The sequence below is a fragment of the Enhydra lutris genome, unplaced genomic scaffold (assembly GCF_002288905.1).
Source record: "Enhydra lutris kenyoni isolate GAN:26980312 unplaced genomic scaffold, ASM228890v2 scaffoldscaffold3, whole genome shotgun sequence".
NCBI classification, from domain to species: domain Eukaryota; kingdom Metazoa; phylum Chordata; class Mammalia; order Carnivora; family Mustelidae; genus Enhydra; species Enhydra lutris.
The window spans coordinates 63,768,498-63,790,082 of record NW_019154087.1 but is presented as its reverse complement, the minus strand read 5'-3'; the positions used below and the strand labels follow the sequence as shown (position 1 = coordinate 63,790,082).

The window sequence follows — 21,585 nt, the reverse complement described above, 5'->3', positions numbered from 1 at the left end:
GACAAACAAAAACTAAAAGAATTTCCCAACAACAAACCAGCCCTACAGAAAACATTGAAGTGGTCCTCTAAGCAAAGAGAAAGCCTAAAACTAACAGACCAGAAAGGAACAGAGACAATTTACAGTAACAGTCACCTTACAGGCAATACAATGGTATTAAATTCGTATCTTTCAATGGTTACCCTGAATGTAAATGGTCTAAAATCCCGAATCAAAAGACACAGGGTATCAGAATGGATAAAAAAACCAAGACCCAATGATATGCTATTTGCAAGAAACTCATTTTAGACCCAAAGACAACTCCAGATTTAAAGTGAAGGGGTGAAGAAAGAATAAAGTGAGGGGGTAGAAAACAATATACCATGTTAATGTGTATGAAAAGAAAGCTGGCGTGGCAATCCTTATATCAGATAAATTAGATTTTAAGCCAAAGTCTATAATAAGAGATGAGGAAGGACACTAGATCATACTTAAAGGTTCTGTCCAACAAAAAGATCTAAAATTTTAAACATCTATGCCCATAACATGGGAGAAGAAAATTATATAAACCAATTAATAATAAAATCAAAGAAACACATCAACAATAATACAATAATAGTAGAGGACATTAACACACCCTCACTGAAATAGATCATCTAAGCAAATGATCAACAAGGAAACAAAGGCTTTAAATGATACCCTGGACCAGAAGGACATCACAGATATATTAGAACATTCCATCCCAAAGCAAGAGAATATACATTCTTCTCTAGTGCACACAGAACATTCTCCAGAATGGATCACACCCTGGGTAACAAATCAGGTCTTAACTGGTACCAAAAGACTGGGATCATTCCCTGAATATTTCCAGAACACAATGCTCTGAAACTAGAACTCAATCACAAGAGGAAAATTGGAAAGAACCCAAATACACAGAAGCTAAAGAACATCCTACTAAAGAATGAATGGGTCAACCAGGAAATTAAAGAACTGAAAAAATTCATGGAAACAAATGAAAATGAAAACACCACTATTCAAAATCTTTAATATGCAGCAAAGGCAGTCCTGAGAAGAAAGTTTATAGCAAAACAAGCCTTTCTAAAGAAACAAGAAAGGTCTCAAGTACACAACCTAACCCTACACCTAAAGGAGACAGAGAAAGAAAAGCAAAGAAAGCCTAAACCCAGCAGGGGAAGAGAAATAATAAAGATCATAGCAGAAATCAATGAAATAGAAATCAAAAGAATAGTGGAACAAATCAACAAAACTAGAAGCTAGTTCTTTGAAAAAATTAATAAAACTGATGAACCCCTGGCCAGACTTACCAAAAAGAAAAGAGAAAGGACCCAAATTAACAAAATCATGCATGAAAGAGGAGCGATCACATCCAGCAACAAAGAAATACAAACAATTATAAGAACATATTATGAGCAAGTATAAGCCAGCAAATTTGACAATCTGGAAGAAATGGATGCATTCCTAGAGGGATATAAACTACCAAAACTGAACCATGAAGAAATAGAAAACCTGAACAGACCCATAACCAGTAAGAAGATTGAAGCAGTCATCAAAAATCTCTCAACAAACAATAGCCCAGGACCCGATGGCTTCCCCTGGGGAATTTTACCAAATATTTAAAGAAGAATTAATATCTATTTTCCTGAAACTGTTCCAAAAAATAGAAATGGAAGGAAAACTTCCAAACTCATTTTATGAGGCCAGCATTACCTTGATCCCAAAATCAGACAATGACCCCATCAGAAAAGACAATTAGAGACCAATATCCTTGATCAACATGGATGCCAAAATTCTCACCAAAATACCCAACAGAACATTAAAAGGATTATTTGCCATGATGAAGTGGAATTTATTCCTGGGCTGCAAGGTTGATTCAACATCCACAAATCAATCAATGTTATACAATATATTAATAAAAGAAAGAACAAGAACCATATGATCCTCTCAATAGATGCTGAAAAAGCATTTGACAAAGTACAGCATCCTTTCTTGATCAAAACGCTTCAAAGTGTAGGCAGTGAGGGAACTTACCTCAAAACCATCAAAGCCATCTGTGAGAAACCTACAGCAAATATCATTCTCAATGGGGAAAAACTGAGAGCTTTTCCCCTAAGGTCAGGAATACGGCAGGGATGTCTACTATCACCACTGCTATTCAACATAGTACTAGAAGTCCTAGCCTCAGCAATCAGACAACAAAAAGAAATAAAAGGCATCTCAATCGGCAAAAAAGAAGTTAATCTCTCACTCTTTGCAGATGATATGATACTTTATGTGGAAAACCTGAAAGACTCCACGCCAAAACTGCTCGAACTCATACAGGAATTCAATAAAATTTCAGGATATAAAATCAATGTTCAGAAATCAGTTACATTTCTATATACCAACAAAAAGATAGAAGAAAAGAGAAATTAAAGAGTTCATCCCATTTACAATAGCACCCAAAACCGTAAGATACCTAGGAATAAATCTAACCAAAGAGGCAAAGAATCTGTACTCAGAAAACTATAAAGTACTCATGAAAGAAATTAAGGAAGACATAAAGAAATGGAAAAACGTCCCATGCTCATGGATTGGAAGAACAAAATTGTGAAAATCTCTATGCTACCTAAAGCAATCTACACATTTAATGCAAACCCCATCAAAATACCATCATTTTTTTCTAAAGAAATAGAATAATCCTAAAATTTATATGAACCAGAAAAGACCCCAAATAGCCAGAGGAATGTTGAAAAAGAAACCCAAAGTTGTTGACATCAAACTCCAGACTTCAAGCTCTATTAAAAAGCTGTAATCATCAAGACTGTATGATACTGGCACAAAAACAGACACATAGATCAATGGAACAGAATAGAGAGCCCAGAAATAGACCCTCAACTCTCTGGTCATCTAATCTTTGACAAAGCAGGAAAGAATATCCAATGGAAAAAAACAGTCTCTTCAACAAATAGTGTTGGGAAAATTGGACAGCCACATGCAGAAGAATGAATATGGACCATTTCCTTACACCACACACAAAAATAGACTCAAAATGGATGAACAACCTCAATGTGAAGCAGCAATCCATCAAAATCCTTGAGGAGAACACAGGCAGCAACCTCTTTGACTTCAGCTGCAGCAACTTCTTCCTAGAAATATTGCCAAAGGCAAGGGAAAGACAAAGAAAACAGCCAACAAAACCAAAACCAAAAGACAACAAACAGAATGGGAGAAGATATTTGCAAACAACATATCAGATAAAGGGCTAGTATCCAAAATCTATAAAGAACTTATCAAAGTCAATACCCAAAGAACAAATAATCCAATCAAGAAATGGGCAGAAGACATGAACAGACATTTCTGCAAGAGACATCCAGATGGCCAAGAGACACATGAAAAAGTGCTCCACATCACTCAGCATCAGGGTAATACAAATCAAAAACACAGTGAGATATCACCTCACACCAGTCAGAATGGCTAAAATTAACAAGTCAGGAAATGACAGATGTTGGAAGGATGAGGAGAAAGGGGAAATCTCCTACACTGTTGGTGGGAATGCAAGCTGGTGCAGCTACTCTGGGAAACAGCATGGAGTTCCTCGAAAAGTTGAAAATAGAGCTATCCTATGACCCAGCAATCACACTACTGAGTATTTACCCCAGAGATACAAATGTAGTGATCCAAAGGGGCATATGCACCCAAATGTTTATAGCAGCAGTGTCTAAAACAGCCAAAGTATGGAAAGAACCTAGATGTCCATCAGCAGATGAATGGATAAAGAAGATGTGGTATGTACACACGCACACGCACGCGCGCACACACACACACACACACACACACACACACACGATGGAATACTATGCAGCCTTCAAAAGAAATGAAATTGTGCCATTTGCAATGACGTGGGTGGAACTAAAGGGTATAATGCTGAGCGAAATAAGTCAGAGAAAGACAATTATCATACGATCTCTCTGATACGCGGAATTTTCAAGAGGCAGGGTGTGGGATCATAGGGTGAAGGGAGGGGGAAAAATGAAACAAGATGGGATCGGGAAGGAGACAACCATAAGAGACTCTTAATCTCACAAAAACAAACTGAGGGTTGCCGGGGGGTATGGGGTAAGGATAGGGTGGCTGAGTTATGGACATTGGGGAGGGAATGTGCTATGGTGACTGCTGTGAAATTTATAATCCTGATGATTCATAGACCTGTACCTCTGGGGCAAATAATAATTATATGTTAATAAATTTAAAAAATAAAAGAGCAGAACTTAGAGCATAGAGTTGGAATCATGAGGCAATTTATTAACAATGTTTTTGTCTTTTTCATGTACAAAATAGGGATAATAAATAATGCTTACTGGTTCACGGGTTACTGTGAGGATTAAATGAATTACTGTGTGAAAAATGCTTAGAACAGTGCTTGACACATAATAAATGTGCAATAATTAACAGTAATTATTATTAATGAACTCTGACATTCTTAGGACAGTCCAGATACACTAACATGCTGGGGATTACATTACAGGAATAAATGGAAAAATGATCACAACTGTTTCAGTTTATAAAACCCTCAAAGTCTAAAGTCCCATCAAACATTCTTCTAATCAAAATCTAGTATAAGGTAAAATTTCACAAGTTTGTCTTTAGGAGTAATGTTTGTATGTTATATTCCATCCTTAGAAAATACTGTAATTGCTATCTTCCTGTAATTTCCCATTTTACAGTGATGGGCAAGACAAAAGTAGTAAAAAACTTCTTGAATATAGCAAAATATTTACTGCCAAAAAATATCCCTGTGATAGCAGGTCTACTGGTCAAGACACATATAAAAGAGAAAATACCTTACACAAAAAGCCTCAAAGAACATTACCAAACTATAAAACAGCAAAATCAAAAAACATTCCTGCTTAGTAAGTAGAAGATAGGTCTTTTACCATATACTACATCATACAGAAAATCAGATGAAAATACACAGAAAAATTGTGGCATAAAAAGTGATCAAAGAAAAAACATACAATTAATATCACAGTTCTATATAATAAAATCATAATATTTTGTTGATGTGATGCTAATCAATAGTATAAAGAACCATGATCAATGATTTCTTAGTCGCTGTCTATAAGAAGCCCTATTTGCTACATGGATAGAGAAAAAAATTGGCATATTGCATTTTGCAGTCCTTTTTCCAAGAGGAAACATTCCTCACAATTTTACCTATGAAAAGCATCTAGAAGTTCACAAAATCACCAAAAAAAGAGAGAGAAAATGATATAACAAGGAGTCAAAGAAATTGTTTTTCAAACTTTGTCTTTCCAATTATTATATCAGAAAAATGGACTTTAAAACACTGTAACAACACACAAAGAAGAGCATTACATAATGATAAAAGGATCAATCCAACAAGAGAATATAACAATTATGCACCCAATATTGGAGCACCTAAATACATAAAGCAAGTATTACCTGACATAAGGAAGAAACGGGTGGCAACACAAGAGTGCCTTCCTTACATCAATAGATAGATCATCCAGGCAGAAAATCAATAAGGAAACAGTGTCTTTGAAGGACACATTAGAGCAGATGGACAGAACAGACAGATACATAACATTCCATTCAAAAACAGAATACACATTCAAGTGCACATGGAATATTCTCCAGTGAAGATCACAAAATGAGCCTCAATAAATTTTCTAAGACTAAAATGATAGCATGCATCTTTTCCAACCACAACAGTATGAAACTAGAAACCAATCACAGGAAAGATTTAGATAAAACATGAACACATGTATGCTAAACAACATGTTACTAAACAATAAATGAGTCAAATAAGATATCAAAAAATCCATGCAGACAAGTAAAAATGAAAATACAAGATCCAAAGTCCTTGGGACACAGGAAAGCAGTTCTAAGATGCATTATATAGGGATAAAGGCCTACCTCAAAAACTAAAAAAAAACAAAACAAAACAAAACAAAAACCCTCAAATTAACAATATAAACATACATCTAAAGGAATTAGAATACAAACAAACCCAAGGCAAATAGAAAGAAGGAAATAAATAGATCAGAACAGAAATAAGTAATATACCCATTTATAAGTAAAAAAAAAAAAAAATACTGACTTATAAGTAAAAAAACATAGAAAAAATTCATGAAACCAGAGTTGGTTCTTTGAAGGAAAAACTACATTCATAAGCCTTTAGCCAAACTCACCAAGAAGAAAAGAAAAGGATCCAAATAAATAAAATCAGAAATGACAGAGAATAACTGGCACCGTAGAAATACAAATAATTATAAAAGAAGATTATGAAAAATTACATAGCAACAACTTGAAAAACCTAGAGAAAATGAATAAATTCCTAGAAACATACAGCAAAACTGAATCAAGAAGAAATTAAAAAAAAAAAATCTGAACAGACTATCTACTCAGTAACAAAATTAAATAGGTTATCAACACACTACCAAAAACTAAAAGTTCAAGACCAGACAGATTCATAGGTTTATTCTACCTAATATTTAAAGAAGAGTTAACACCTATTCTCCTCAAAATACTACAAAAATAGGAGGAAGAGAATTTTCCAAATACATTCTAAGTCCAGTCCAAAACGAAAGACACCACCAAAAAAGAAAACTACAGACCAATACCCCTGATGAACATAAATGCAAAAATCCACAATGAAATATTAGCAAAATCCATGCAACAATACCTTTAAAAAAATCATTCACTACAATCAGGTGGAATATATTCTAGGGATGCAAATATGATTAAATGTTGGCAAATCAATCAACATGAAACAGCATATTAAAAAATGAAAAATAAAAATCATATGATAATCTCAACAGATTCAGAAAAAGCATTTGACAAAATTCAACATCTACCTACAATAAAAATTCTCAAAAAAGGGGGTTCAGAGGGAACAAACTCAAATAATAAAGGACATTTATGGAAAACACACATCTGACATAATACTCAATGGTGAAAAACTGAGAGCCTTTCCTCTAAGATCAGGAACAAAAGAAGGATGTCCACTCTCACCACTTTCATTCATCATAGTACTAGAAGTCCTACCCAACGCAACCAGACAACAAAAGGAAAGAAAAGGCACACTGGTAACGAAGAAGTTAAACTGCCACTCTTTGCAAATGGCATGATACTATATATACAAAACTTCAAGAATCCCCCAAAAAACTACTGGATTTATTCACTAGGTAAATTCAGTGAAGCAGTAGCATACAAAATTAATACCCAGAAATCGGTAGCATTTCTCTACACTAATAACAAAGTAGCAGAAAGAGAAATTAAGAAAACAATCCCATTTACAATTCCATCAAAAAGAATAAAACTTGTAGGAATAAAACTAACCAAGGAGGTAAAAGACCTGTGCTCCAAAAACTAAAAATCTAATAAAAGAAATTCAAGGTGACACCAATGGAAAAAGATATTCCACGCTCATGGATTGGAAGAACACACACTGCTAAAATGTCCGTACTACCCAACACAATCTAAAAATTCAATGCAATCCTTATCAAAATACTAAAAGCATTTTTCACAGAACTAGAACAAATAATACTAAGATTTGTATGGTACACAAAACACCCCAAGAGCCAAAGCAATCTCAATAAACAGCAAAGCTGGAGGTATCACAATCCCGGATTTCCGGATATGCTACAAAGCTGTAGTAATCAAAACAGCATGGTACTGGCACAAAGAGACACACATATCTATGGAGCAGGAGAGCGAGCCCAGAAATAAACTCACGCCTATAGGATCAATTAATCTATGACAAAGGAGGCAAGAATATACAGTGGGGAAAAGACAATCTCCTCAATAAATGGTATTGGGAAAACTGGACAGCCACATGCAAAAGAATGAAACTGGACTATTCTCTTACATCATCAACAGAAATAAACTCAAAATGGATTAAAGACCTACAAGTAAAACCTGAAACCATAAAACTCCCAGAAAAGAACACATGTGATAATTTCTCTCACACTGGTCTTGGCAACGTTTTTCTAGGTATGTCTCCAAAGACAAGGGAAACAAAAGCAAAAATAAACTATTGGGATTACACCAAAGTAAGTTTTCACACGGCTATGGAAATCATCAATTTAAAAAAAAAAAAAAAAAGGCAACCTTCTGAAAGGGAGAAGATATTTGCAAATGATATGTCCAATAAGGAGTTAATATCCAAACTATATAAAGAACTTACTCAATTCAATTAAAAAAAAGAAAGAAAGAAATCTGAGTATAAAATAGGCAGAAAATCTGAATAGACATTTTTCCAAAGAAGACATGCAGATAGCCAATAGACACATGAAACAATGCTCAACATTGCTAATCGTCAAGAAAACACAAACCAAAATCACAATGATATATCCCCTTACACCTATCAGAATAGCTAAAATCAAAAAGACAAGAACAAAAGTAGTATTGACAAGAATATGAAGAAAAAGGATCCTGCAGGCACTGTTGATGTGAATACAAATTGGTACAGCTACTGAGGAAAACAGTATGGAGGTTTTTAAAATATTAAAAATAGAAATAACATATGATCCAGTAATTCCACTAGTGGGTATTTACTCAAAAAAAAAAAATAAATAAAAATCATGAATTCAAAGGATATGTATACCCCTATGTTTATGGCAACATTATTTATAATAGTATAGGGAATAAACAAAAGTAATTGTCAATAGATAATGTCAAATATTTTAAAATCTCCTTGGGAGTATAATGTGGTGAATGGTAACTTTCAGTAACTAAGTCATTATATGTGTATTTTGAAAAGACGACAGATATATGGGACTGCTTGAATACTTTTGCAACCTCTTATAAAGTCTATAATTTTTAAAGTTAAAGTTAAAAGAAAACAGATGAGATAAACAGATGTTAAAACCACACAATGAATAATATTTCATTATATTTTTCATTATTTTCTAAGGTTCTTATAATAAACATGTATCACTTTTATAATTAGAAAAATAAACATTATTTCAAATAAAGAAAATGACCACCAATCCAAAAAAAATGCAAAGATTAAAAAAAATTAAAAAGATAAATTGGATAACTCACCATAATTAACCTTTAAATTGTTAGTTTAAGTCTCTAATATTACATTTTTAAATACGTTTCATATTCCTTCAGAACTGTCACGCATATGTTGAATAGTATATTATTTCAACAACAAACACTTCAATGATGCCATGAAATCATCCAAAGATATGGGGACACAAGACTACCCTGTTACAAGACCTGGGCTCTGGCTCAAAATCATCAATTTCCTAGCCATGTGATCAAGACCAAATCACATTTTCTCAATCTAACCCACATATTTCACAGATCTGTTGTGGTGCTGAAATGAGAAAATGTGTAATGAATCATCTAACAGATGATGTTAGAGAGGCCACAAAGCAAAGCAGTCACAACTTTGTTGTAGCTGACATGAATTCAAACCCTAGCTTTACTACATATTAGCTGTATGACCTAGAACAAATCACTTAACCTCTCTGTGCTTCAGGTTTCCTTATCTGTAAAAGCTGGGTGATGATAGTAACAATATTTACCTCAAAAGACTATTAAAAGGATTTATTTTATCCTTGGTATGGGCATAAATATGTGATACCACAGAACTATTTACTAATTTTTAAAATCTTCAAAGTATTTAACTGGCCAAAAAAAAAAAAAAGTTCACTATTTTATTGAAAAATAGTTTGTTCACTAATATGAAAATATATTTAAATCTTTCATCTAAAAAAATGTATAGATTGCTATATTAAGAATTAATCAAGTTTTTTCGTGGTCCTTTTCTCAAAAAAATCTGTTTTTTATTGCTTTGAATAAGCTGACTGGCCACTAGTTTGCAGTTTCATTGAAGCTAAATGAGTAAGGTCTACTGTACAGTACATGAAATTCAAAGGGACATCAGCCAAAAAGATATTAAGAATTCTTATTAAAGTGGATTTTAACTTCCACGGCTGCCTAAAAATTAAATTGTACATAACAATCTTGATTACAAGTTTTATAGCTATGCTATGTCATGAGTTTAAATAAACTACTTTGATAGACAAAACTTAATAAAAAATGTTGTAAACTGTGTACACTCAATATATATACCATATTTACAAAACAGGGCCCAATGTTTTACACAAGATAGTTTTTAATAAACATTCCTTTTACAGCTGTAAGATTAAGAAAAAAAGTTAAGATGTACACCTAATCAATGATGTCATGACACATAAAGAACATCTACATAAATCAAAATCAGAAAATGTCAAAGATATCCCACACTCCAATGATAATTCGGTAATGAACTAAAGAGATGTGCATTTCAGATCTACACTGTCACCAATTCCCTGATAATAAATGAAACAAGTCAGCTATTTTACAACAAAAGATGGTATATTAAATACATAACAACATCTCTTTTTTGCAGAAGGAAGTAATAAGCAGTAGATAAAGTTCAGATATATCATTAAAAGCTGCATAGCATGAATTCAAGGCAGAATATAGATAACCTTTAGAATATAAGCTGTCTAGGAAAAAATATGCATCATATGGAGTATTTTAAGATTTCAGAGCAATATAGTTAGAAATATATTAAATATGAGTATGCCTCAATTAATTGGGTTTTTTATATAAACAAAGGGAATTATTTTTCTATGAAAATAAAAGACTAGTATATAAAAAAACACGTTTGGTCTCTTAAAAGTGAATCTCATATGGAACAGTTGAACAAATAAAATATATCCTCTCTATTAAAAATTTAAGTAACAATAAAATTTGTTTAGAAATATTTGTTTTTATTTTGGTATTTTATTATCATGCTTTATAATATTACTATACTATATTGCAAATCTCATAGCAAGATGATAAAGATTTAAATGAAAAACTGTACCAGATAAAGCATGAAACTAGCTCAGAATAAAGCTGCTGTATTTGACAAAGATTAAATCCTACTTACACATTCTACAGAAATCTAATAAAATGTGAGCCAAATACATAGATTTCAGATTAAGAGATAAATTGCCTTGATCTGGATTCTAGTTGTAACTCCTTTTTATGCTGTTTTCTCATTTATAAAATGAGATATAACAGTTCTACCTCAGGGTTTTACTGTGAAGATTAAATTAGTTAAAACCTACAAAGCACCCATAAAGTTCCTCACACAACATAAGGACTCACGCATAATGAGCTACTGTTGTTACCATTATCCCTCATCTGAACTGTGTGCATGCATACATGCACACACACTGTCTCGGTCCAATGACCTCAATCTCTTGCATAACACAGTGCTTTATATTTTTCCTCTTTTCAATTCCATATTTTCTCCTTCCTCATTGTCTCTCATTCATACCCATAAGAACATATATAACACCACTAACATTACATCTAAAATTTTTTTTAAAAGAATGAATTAAAAGAAGGAACTACAATCTTAACCCAGAGTTACACCATAACTTCTCCAAAATCAATTAGAAAGAACACTAAGGAGTAAGTTCCAGGACAGAATGGTAGGCAGAAATGACAATTAAAAACTTTTTTCTTCCTTCAATTCCTAAAAAATTTGCAAACAAAAAATATTTTTTAACAAAAAAATTTAATAAAAATAACCAAGCAACAAAAAGAACATAACATAAAACACCAAACATTAAATAACTGGTTGTCATGAAGAAAATAAACATATTAGAATTAGAGCTAAGGGTGCAGCAAAGTTTAGCTCTTAACCATGCCCCATGTGCCCAAAGCAATACTGTTAAGTTGACAAAAACTCTGAGAATTTTTCTTAACACTTTCACATACGGAGAGAAACAAACTGAGCATGTATCACTATTCCTTGCAGCTTCTAATTGAAGATGCTAGAAAAATCTACAGTGCAAAAACTGATGAAGCAAGGAGGCAAAAATATAAGACTAATTTCCCAGGGCAGAAGTAGACTCGAGATTATTTTCTGAAATGATGGATTATGATTCAAAACCTAAGCACATTTTTCCCTGATGAGAACTGTCCATAGCTTCTAATAAAATGGAACAAACCTGGCAGAAGATACTTAAAATCCTACAAAAGAAAGCAAACCTTAGGTGTGCTAAGAAAGCCTCCTCATCTATTTCAAAGATCTCTCTCCCTCTCTTCACGATAAGCTGTACAATATTGGGCAAATATCAAATTGCAAACATCAAACTGTAATTCAAAAAGGGAAAAAATTAGCTTTACCGACACTGGAGAGAAAGGAAGAAGTGATTAAGATAGTCTGTTTGTCTAAACCAACAGATTATCTGGACAAAACATTCTAAGAATGAACAAAATGAAAAGTAAGAGCATGGTAGTAGTGATGCAAAAATATATCACCAATCAATGAATACATTAAAAATGACCTAATAATAAAATTTTTATATAAAACTGAAAGATTCTATATAAATGACAATGAATCCTAAGAGAATGTGACAAAAAAAAGAAATGCCCTATGATTACCTTCTTCTAATGAACAACCGAACAAAAATGTAACTTAAATACCAAAAAAAAAAAAAAAAAAAAAAGTTAAAATAAGTGAATAAAATAAAGAAAAAAGTTAAAGACCTAAATAAAGAACAAAACATAATCATTAGGGGAAAGAAAAAAAAAAAAACTCTCTCCCTATCATGGTTGCCCACTTGTGTGGTAGAATAAAATAGAGAGGGTACCTGGGTGGCTCAGTGGTTTAAAGCTTCTGCCATGGGCTCAGGTCATGATCCCAGGGTCCTGGGATGGAGCCCCCGTGGGCTCTCCGCTCAGCAGGGAGCCTGCTTCCCCCTCTCTCTCTGCCTCTCTGCCTACTTGTGATCTCTGTCTGTCAAATAAATAAACAAAATCTTAAAAAAATGATAAAAATAAAACAGAGAGAGGTATTAGCCAGTCTTTATATTGTTGCAAGGACGAATTCTATTTTATTATTGAGCATATCATAGCTGGATCTATAAAAAAGCTTTGAAATTGGAAGTTATTTTGTCTGAAGATGTGGACAATGCTGAACATCTTTTGCTTATTCCTTTGTTCTTTTCTTTCTATTCTTAAGAGTATTTTCATTTTGGGGGCACCTGGGTGGCTCAGATGGTTAAGTCTGCCTTCAGCTCAGGTCATGATCTCAGGGGCCTGGGATGGAGCCCGGCATCAGCCTCCCTGTTCAGCAGGGAGCCTGCTTCTCCCACTCTCTCTGCCATTCCCTCTGGCTCTGTCAAGTAAATAAATGAAATCTTAAAAAAAAAAAAAATTAGAGACTAATAAACTACAAACATCGGGCATTACAAACAAAATGAAACACTAAAAATTTAATTGCTGATGGCTAGAGATCAAAGAAGGTACAACAAGAAATAACTGATAGATATGAAAGACAAAAAGATGTATCTGACATAGAGTGTGTTGTTAACTAAAGAAGAAGAAAATAAAATTGAAAAGATATTTCAGGGATGCCCTGGCTCAGTTGTTAAGCATCTGCCTTCTGCTCAGGTCATGATCTCAGGGTCCTGGGATCAAGCCCCACACCAGATGCCCTGCTCAGTGGGGAGTCCACTTCTCCCCCTCTCTCTCTGCCCCTTCCCCTGACTCATGTTATCTCTTGCTAGCTCTACTCTCTTTCAAATAAATAAATTTTAAAAAACCTTAAAAAATATATTTCAAAATTTAACTCCAAGACCTGAAAGAAAAACGTGAATTTGCAGATAATAACAGAAGACCATGTTCCAGGAAAATTTGATAAATGATGTTCAATACTGTACCATACTGCCGTTACGGAGATGAACTTCATGGGCAAATAAAGAAATCTCAGACAGAATAGAAGCAAATAATCGATTGAGGGCTAATATCAGACTGGCCTCAAATTTCTCTGAAAGAACATTTAAAGCCAGAAGACAAAGAAGGAATGTCTACAAAATTCTAAAGGATTGCATGTGTTAGCCAAGAACAGTAAACTCATCAGGATGTCATTCAAATATAAAGAGAGAAGGCAAATGTTCTTAAACATGAAAAAATGTTCAGTGTCCAGCACACATGAACCCTTGTAGGGGGAAAAAATGATGAAACCTAGCCAAATATGAATTGAATCTAAAGAAGGAGCCCAGGGGCCCCTTGGTGGCTCAGTCTGTTAAGCGTCTGCCTTCAGTTCAGGTCAAGATCACAGGATCCTGGAATCCGGTTCTACATCAAGTGCTCTGCTCAGGGGGAGCCTGCTTCTCCCTCTGCCTGCCACTCCCCCTGTATTGTTTGCACTCTTTCTCTCTCTCTGTGTCAAATAAATAAATTAAATCTTTAAAAGTAAATAAATTAAAAAATAAAGAAGCCTAGATTTAATAAACTATGACTAATAAAAGGGTGTACTGATTCCTTTTAAATATTTTCAATCACTCAAGTACTACCAGAATTGTGACTGTAGGGGCACCTGGGTGGCTCAGTGGGTTAAAGCCTCAGGTCATGATCTCAGGGTCCAGGGATTGAGCCCCGAATCGGGCTCTCTGCTCGGCAAGGAGCCTGCTTCCTCCTCTCTCTCTGTCTGCCTCTCTGCCTACTTGTAATCTCTGTCAAATAAATAAATAAAATCTTAAAAAGAAATAAAAGGAATTGTGACTGTAAAACATGAATGTTGTACATTGAGACAATATCAAAATTAAAGTATAACTTTTAAAACTGGTAAGTGAAGAAAAAAATATGAGAGGACTAATGTCCTCAGCTTTCATAATAGGCTGCAAATTGAAATATGAAATTTTTCAAGATTGACATGAATAAAGCTCTTATTTAAAAAAATTAGCCACTGACCACATAATTTTTTCATAATTGACCAACCTCCTACTCTTTGAGAAACTACTGGGTTGTTTTGTTTTGTTTTCTTCTTTGTCACAGAGACTTTTCCTTCTGTTTTTCCTCAGTTTTATCTGTTAGAGTTTACAAACAATGTGTAATAAAGAGCCTTCTTTGTATATCCTTATATACTAGCACTTTTTATTTCCAAAAGATAAATTGACAAAATAGGAATATTGGGTAAATGAGTATTTGTGTGCGTCTATATAATTATCAAAATACATATGGCCATAATGCCTTATTTTAACACTTAAAATGTACATTTCTACTATACATCTAAAAAAAATCACTGTCCATCTCCCCTATCTCCTTCAGCAGTACATCACCCTATTTACTTATCACTCTACTTTATCCCAATATGAGAACAGAGAAGTGAAAGATCATGATTTCTGAAATTTGCATTTCCTTTAATATTTGTGTTTTTGAGTATCATTTTATATGTTACTGGTTACTTACATTCTTCAGTGAAATTCCTATTCAAATCCTCTGAGTATGTCTTTGGGTTATTTTTTGCTCATCATTTCATAAAAATTATTAACATAGTGAACATATTAATTTAATAGTCTTTCCACACTCCATTATATCTTTACATATTGTTGATATCTTTCCTCAGGTTAATGTTATGTATAGTAACAGCTATTTACTTTTACAGTTTCTAAGTGCCTGTCTTGGTTAGAAATTTCCCTCAAATGCCTTAGTTCCATTTTTATAGCTTTCCAAATATTTTCCTAAAATATATACTGTGTCATCTTTCATGTCTTTTTCCTTATTCTATAGGGAGGATTTTTTTTTTGTATATGCTATCTTTTATAGCATTAATTAGTACTGAATATCTGGAAAGGCAAGTACATCTTCAATATTCTCTTTTCATAAATCTCACGGCTGTATAAAAGCATTTATTTTCCCATTTTATCTGGATATTTGGTTATCTGAATATATAATTTGGAAGTATTTAATATCTGGACATTTTGAAATGAATATTTAAGTGTCAAATTACTCCACTGTTTTTCTAATGAATGGTATAGTAATGGATATTGCACTGAATTTATGCATGTGAGAAAAACTGACATTTTTGTGACATTAAAATTATCTCATTTTGACTATAAAGGACATTATGCAGAAAACATGAATAAGTCTGTAGATTAAATAATAACCACTTTATTGGTTATAACCAACATTAATTTTCTCATTTAACAACTCTGTAGAATATACAGAACTGTGCAGAATTAAAACAGAACAGGCATAGGAAATTTTCACTGAAGAAATTAAAAATAGAAGATCACTATGACTTCAGCTAGCTTGCTCAAATTCAAAAGAACAAAAAAGAGGGAGAAGAGTAAAGTAATATATGGACATTGGGGAGGGTAAGTGATATGAGTGCTATGAAATGGGTAAGCCTGACGATTCACAGACCTGTACCCCTGGGGTAAATAATGCATTATATGTTAATAAAAATAATTAATAAAAAATAAAAAAACTTTAAAAAGTAAAGTAATAAAACTTTAAGAATCATAGAATCTAGAAGAGGGGTGAACAAGAGTTCTTATATCATTCTTACGACTTTTAAGTATCAATTTATTTCAAAATAAAAGAGTGATTCTGTCTGTTCCCCTCACACATACACACACACAGAGCAACATATACAACCCAGCATAGAATGATTTTCCAGTAGCTTATATTTTGTTTTGTATTAAGCTTTTATAGTTTTGTTCCAAATAGTATCTGTGCATTCTTATAGAATTTGACCCAAAATAGTATTTTTGTCTTAACTACAAACAGATTGTATTAATGATTTCCATTCTTAGTGACTATTGCTTGCTATTCATCAAACATATATTATTTTTTTGCATATTTTTCTTTTTTTGAATTGTGCTATGCTAGTCACATAAAATACATCATTCATTTTTGATGCAGTGTTCCATGATTCATTGTTTATGTACAACATCTTATATCCAATAATTTTACCGAAGTCCCTATTAATTCTGGTAGAAAAATCTTCAAGAATCTCTCAACTTTTCCTATAGCATTAGCAATCTGGAATTATTATTATTTTTTCTTTTGTATCATTTACATTAACTATATCTTACATTTATAAAAACATCAGAAAATGTTATATAACGGTGATAGTGGGGATCACTTTTCCTGATTTTAATAAAAATGGCTTTCATTATTGAAAATGATGTTTAATAAGTCTTTATCATATTCAAATTGTTATATACAGTAGGGCTGCCTGCTAAAATTTATCATATGCTTCTTTCTATATTTATTGATACCTTCACATGATTTTTCTATTTTTAATTTGTTGATGATAATTTATTTTATAGGTAAACATCTTAACATTAAACCATCTTTGGATTCCATGAGTAAATTCTAAGTGGACACACTATAAAATTCTTTCATCGTGTTGTTAAATTGTTGGTTCAAGTTTTAGTTAGAATTTTGCATCCATATTCTTAAATGAAACTGCTCCTCTAGAGTTTCATGTTGTGACAGTTGTATAAAATCCTGGGAGTGCATCTTTTTTAAGGTACCAGAGAATATCAGCAACATTTGAATTATCCGTTTTTAACATTTTCTAAAGAACCCAGAAGGTCCTTTTTAATTTTTTCTTTTCTAATTCTTAGCAAATGTTCTTGTCAAATTTTCTACTTCACTTTAGGTGTGAATTTTGGTAATTTATATACCCATCACACCATTAATTTCCTCTGTGATTTCACGTTCGTTACACATGTTCATGCACAACTGCCAAGACAAGCAGTGGTCCCATGATGGGTCTGTCACTTGTTCCCCCTGTGAGGACTCAAAAAGAAAGCTGTATTCTCCCTCATTTCCTCAGCTACAAATAGCATGGTCTCAAACCTCAAAGGTTAAGAAACTTCATGCCTCTGAGTTTCAGCTTTTCCCTAGAACCTGGAAGATATTTTCTCTACTAAAGCAATTTTCATTTCTGCTTGGTTGTCACTTCTGGTTAACTAGCTCTGCCTTGCCCAGGGAGGGCAGAAGTTCTTCACTAACTCACATTAAATGAAAACTACCAGAGCCAAACCCACTTACATGGTTAAGATCAGGTCAACCAAACACAGAAGCTACCATGAGCAACTTGTAGATAAAAAGGAGTTGAGAAGAGAGGGCTACAGAAACCTGTACTATCTTCCCAGATTCTCCCATAACTCTCAAAAATTAGTATTTAATTTTTTGATGATATATGTTTGCCTAAACTATTTTACCCATGCAGTTTCCCACAATTACCATTAAAAATGGCAACTTCCTCACACCAACCATATGTTTAACCTACCTCAAATTCTGCATGTCTGTGAATATCCTCTGCTCGTTGCCTGCTCAGGATAAATTCAGCTTCATTTGCTACTCTTACTAGATGATCCTTCATTGTTTGGCTAAGCAACCTACAAAGAGATGAATACTGTCAAATAAATAAATGTATACACACACAACATATATGATTAATCAATGCTCAGAGTCAATGTATCTTATTATTTGGGGAAGGAAAGGATGTTTACTCTCCTATCACCATACCCAATGAAGTACCATTATTTCACGCTAAATAACTAAAGATTATAATAGCAAAAAGTTATCCTTCTGGCAATAGCAGATTAGCTTTCATCCAACTAGCTACCTGAAGAAACTAAAACTGCTGGATTAAATTTGTGTTTTAATCTTTTTTTAAGGAACTGGAGAGTTTACAAGGCAGCCACGATTTAAGGAGCCAAGATCCTAGAGAAGAAAGCACACAGATGACATTCAGCATGACTTTTTTATTGAAACATTTACTTTTCAGATGTGGAAATAGAAAAGCAAAACAGAGTTAGTCTTACAGAGCTAGGGAGACAAAAATTGAATGTTATAAGCTGTCAAGGTATACGGAACCTAGTAGATTATCCAGGCTTACAGAAGGAACCCAAGTATACCCTAGGAAACAGCATAGACCAGTCGTCATAGACACTTAAAACAGACACAATTAACATTATAGTGATCTGTACTTAGTTATTAGGGAGCCAAAAAGCTAAACAAAAATTTCAAAATCTCACAAGGTAAAGAGAAAAGAAATAGATATACCAACACAGGAGAAAGGCAAACTCTTATAAAGATTTTGAAAACTCATAAAGATTTTGAAAACTCCAGGCTTGAATCATCTCAGTCCTAAATTAACATAATCAACACTCAGACTAACTGGTCATCAGAAATCAAAAGGAAATCCCTAGAAGAGGGTATCATCACCTATAGACTTAACATTTACTCCTGTAATTTTAAATATAATTTCAAACAGTCAATCACCAATTAATAGGAATAAAAAGAGATAAGAAAGGAATGAAAACCAAATAGAAGACAACTCAAGACAATCAAGACAGTAAAGTTTCATACCTTAACATTGAAAAAAAATGTAGTTACCAGTTCATGACAACAGATTCTAAGAAAAAGAATTCCAGTAGAGATTGGAAACTGTTAAAGTAATGAACAAAACAAAAATGAAATTAAGAATGGACTTACCAGCTTATTAAACTCAAATAAAGAAGTACTTAACTGAAGAATAAATCAATAACAACTAAACAGAACCACAGGGTAAGAAAAATGATGAAAATCTGACCCAAAAAAACAGATATATGGAACATGGTAAAAAGGTCTAACATGAGTATATCTGGAGTAAGGAAAAAAGACAAATAATTCAAAAGGAGCAGCATCTGAAGAGATAATGGGAAATATTTTTTTGAAAATGTGGGGGGAAAGCCATTGAGCCATATGTTGAAGTGCTACAAAGGCCAAGGAGGATCAAAGAATAGCATACATAGTCTAGTCATAATAAAACTGCCAAAGGAAAATAATCATAAAAGCCAGAGGGAGGGAGAAAGTGGAAGAGGTAAGGGTACCTACATGCCTTCAAAAGAGCAAGAATAAGATTAAGAATAAGAATAAGAGGTAGCCCGGTAAGAATGCAATAATCTCTATCAACTGCTAAACAAAAATAGCAGCTAAGAATTCTATACCCCAAAATATCTTTTAAAAATAAAAGTGTAAGTAAGTATCCAAAATATACCACTGTGAAGAGTCTTTTTTCTGAACTCCCATTGTCTGCCTAGAAGCACAGTCTCCCAAAAGAATTCATCCGTCACAAGTCCTCTCCACTGAAGTTTCACAACCAAGAAAGAAATATGCCTATTATCTAGAGACTTAGAAGTCAGTACCTGGAGAAGAAATTGCCTAAAGGCACACTGTCTCAAAACTATCTTATCTCCCATCTATTCTCCTAAGGGTCCATTTATCTTTCCTTAAAGTCATTTGTTTTTCCCTCAATGCCCTTCTCTCTTCACCCTCACTTATTAAGATGGCATAAGCCTCAAAATTTAAGGTCTTTCTTGAGTCACGTTTTTCTATGACTTCTCTTAAATATCCATGAATTAAAAAAAAAAAAAAAATCATTTCTCTTGGCAATTTTGTCAGGATGATTCACAGACCCCCAAATAAGAACCTAAGAGGATAGAGGAAAAATTTTTCCTCTCAGGCAAAAGCAAAATAAACACATTCAATGAGAAACAAAACAGAGAAATTGTCAATAGACAACCCAAATTAAAGGGAGTTTTTCAGACAAGGAAAATAATATCAGATTGATTTAACACAAGGGAGATAGAAAACAAAAGAAAAGTCAACATGGGTAAATCTAAAAGAATAATGAATGTAACAATTATAATAATGACTTCTAAAATTCAAAAATATCATAATGTTAAAATATACAACAGCAGTCAAAGCAAGAGAAATTAAAAGGAATCAGTGTTGTAATGTTCTTTCATATCCATGAACTAGTGAAAGAACCAATTTATTTAAGATGTTAACAATTCTAATATTCATGTTTCAATCCCTAGGCAACCACAAAAGACATCTAAAATAACGTATGACCAATACACTAATAGAAAAAAAAACTGAATAAGAAAATCATTTAGCTTAAAAGAAAGGGAAAAAGAAGAAAGAAACACAAAAAACATGCAGAAAGCAAAAAGGACACAGATAATAAGAAGGTAAGTTTTAGGCTAAATACATCAGGAAAATATAGAAAGTAAACAGATGTAATGACACAATTATTGTCAGGTACATTTTTTTAAAGTATGTGCTGTTTAAACATAACACAGTTTCGATGTAAGGTTGCACAAATGTTGAAAGTCATTTTTCAAAAAGATAAACAATTTAAAAAATAGTGAAAGAAGACTAATGTACCTTTATTAATGTAAGAAAAAGTTGGCTTTAAGAACCAAAATTAGAAATCACTAGGTTGAAGTGATTTAGATCACCACAAGTGATATACAAAATACAGAAAAATCTACTACACTCTGCTTAATAGTTACCCAAAAAGTGGAAATAATTTTAAGTACTACTTTAAAAAGCATTAAAAATCATCAAAATATGTAGGAACTAACCAAATGTCTAGAATTCTATATATATACAAAAAGAATTAAAGAAGGACCATACCTTGTTCATGAAAATGAAAGTCTCAATATTGTTAAAGTATCGATTCTCCACAAAGTGATGTACAGCTATAATAAATCCCATTCTAGCAAGTCTCTCTATGGAATTTGAGAAGTTGATTCTAACAGTTATATGAAAATGTAAAGAACAAAGAAAAGCTGAGACATTCTTAAAAGAGGAGGAAGAAAGAGAAGGAAAAAAGAGGAGAGATAACAATAATCATAATCTTAACAGAGGACTAATACCACCAAATATTAGGACTCATTAGAATGATATATTAATCAAGACAATGTAGTCCTGGGAAAACACAGATGA

General features: G+C 33.0%; 1 protein-coding gene across 1 annotated transcript in view; it reads right to left on the bottom strand.

Moving 5' to 3' along the window:
* The window catches only part of LOC111153330 (LPS responsive beige-like anchor protein), a 754,899-nt gene that overhangs the window by 418,179 nt on the left and 315,135 nt on the right, over positions 1-21,585 (bottom strand). The window contains exon 36 of the mRNA XM_022512304.1: positions 18,095-18,203. Within this exon, the coding sequence (XP_022368012.1) occupies positions 18,095-18,203 (109 nt within the window). The remainder of the gene's footprint in view (positions 1-18,094; positions 18,204-21,585) is intronic.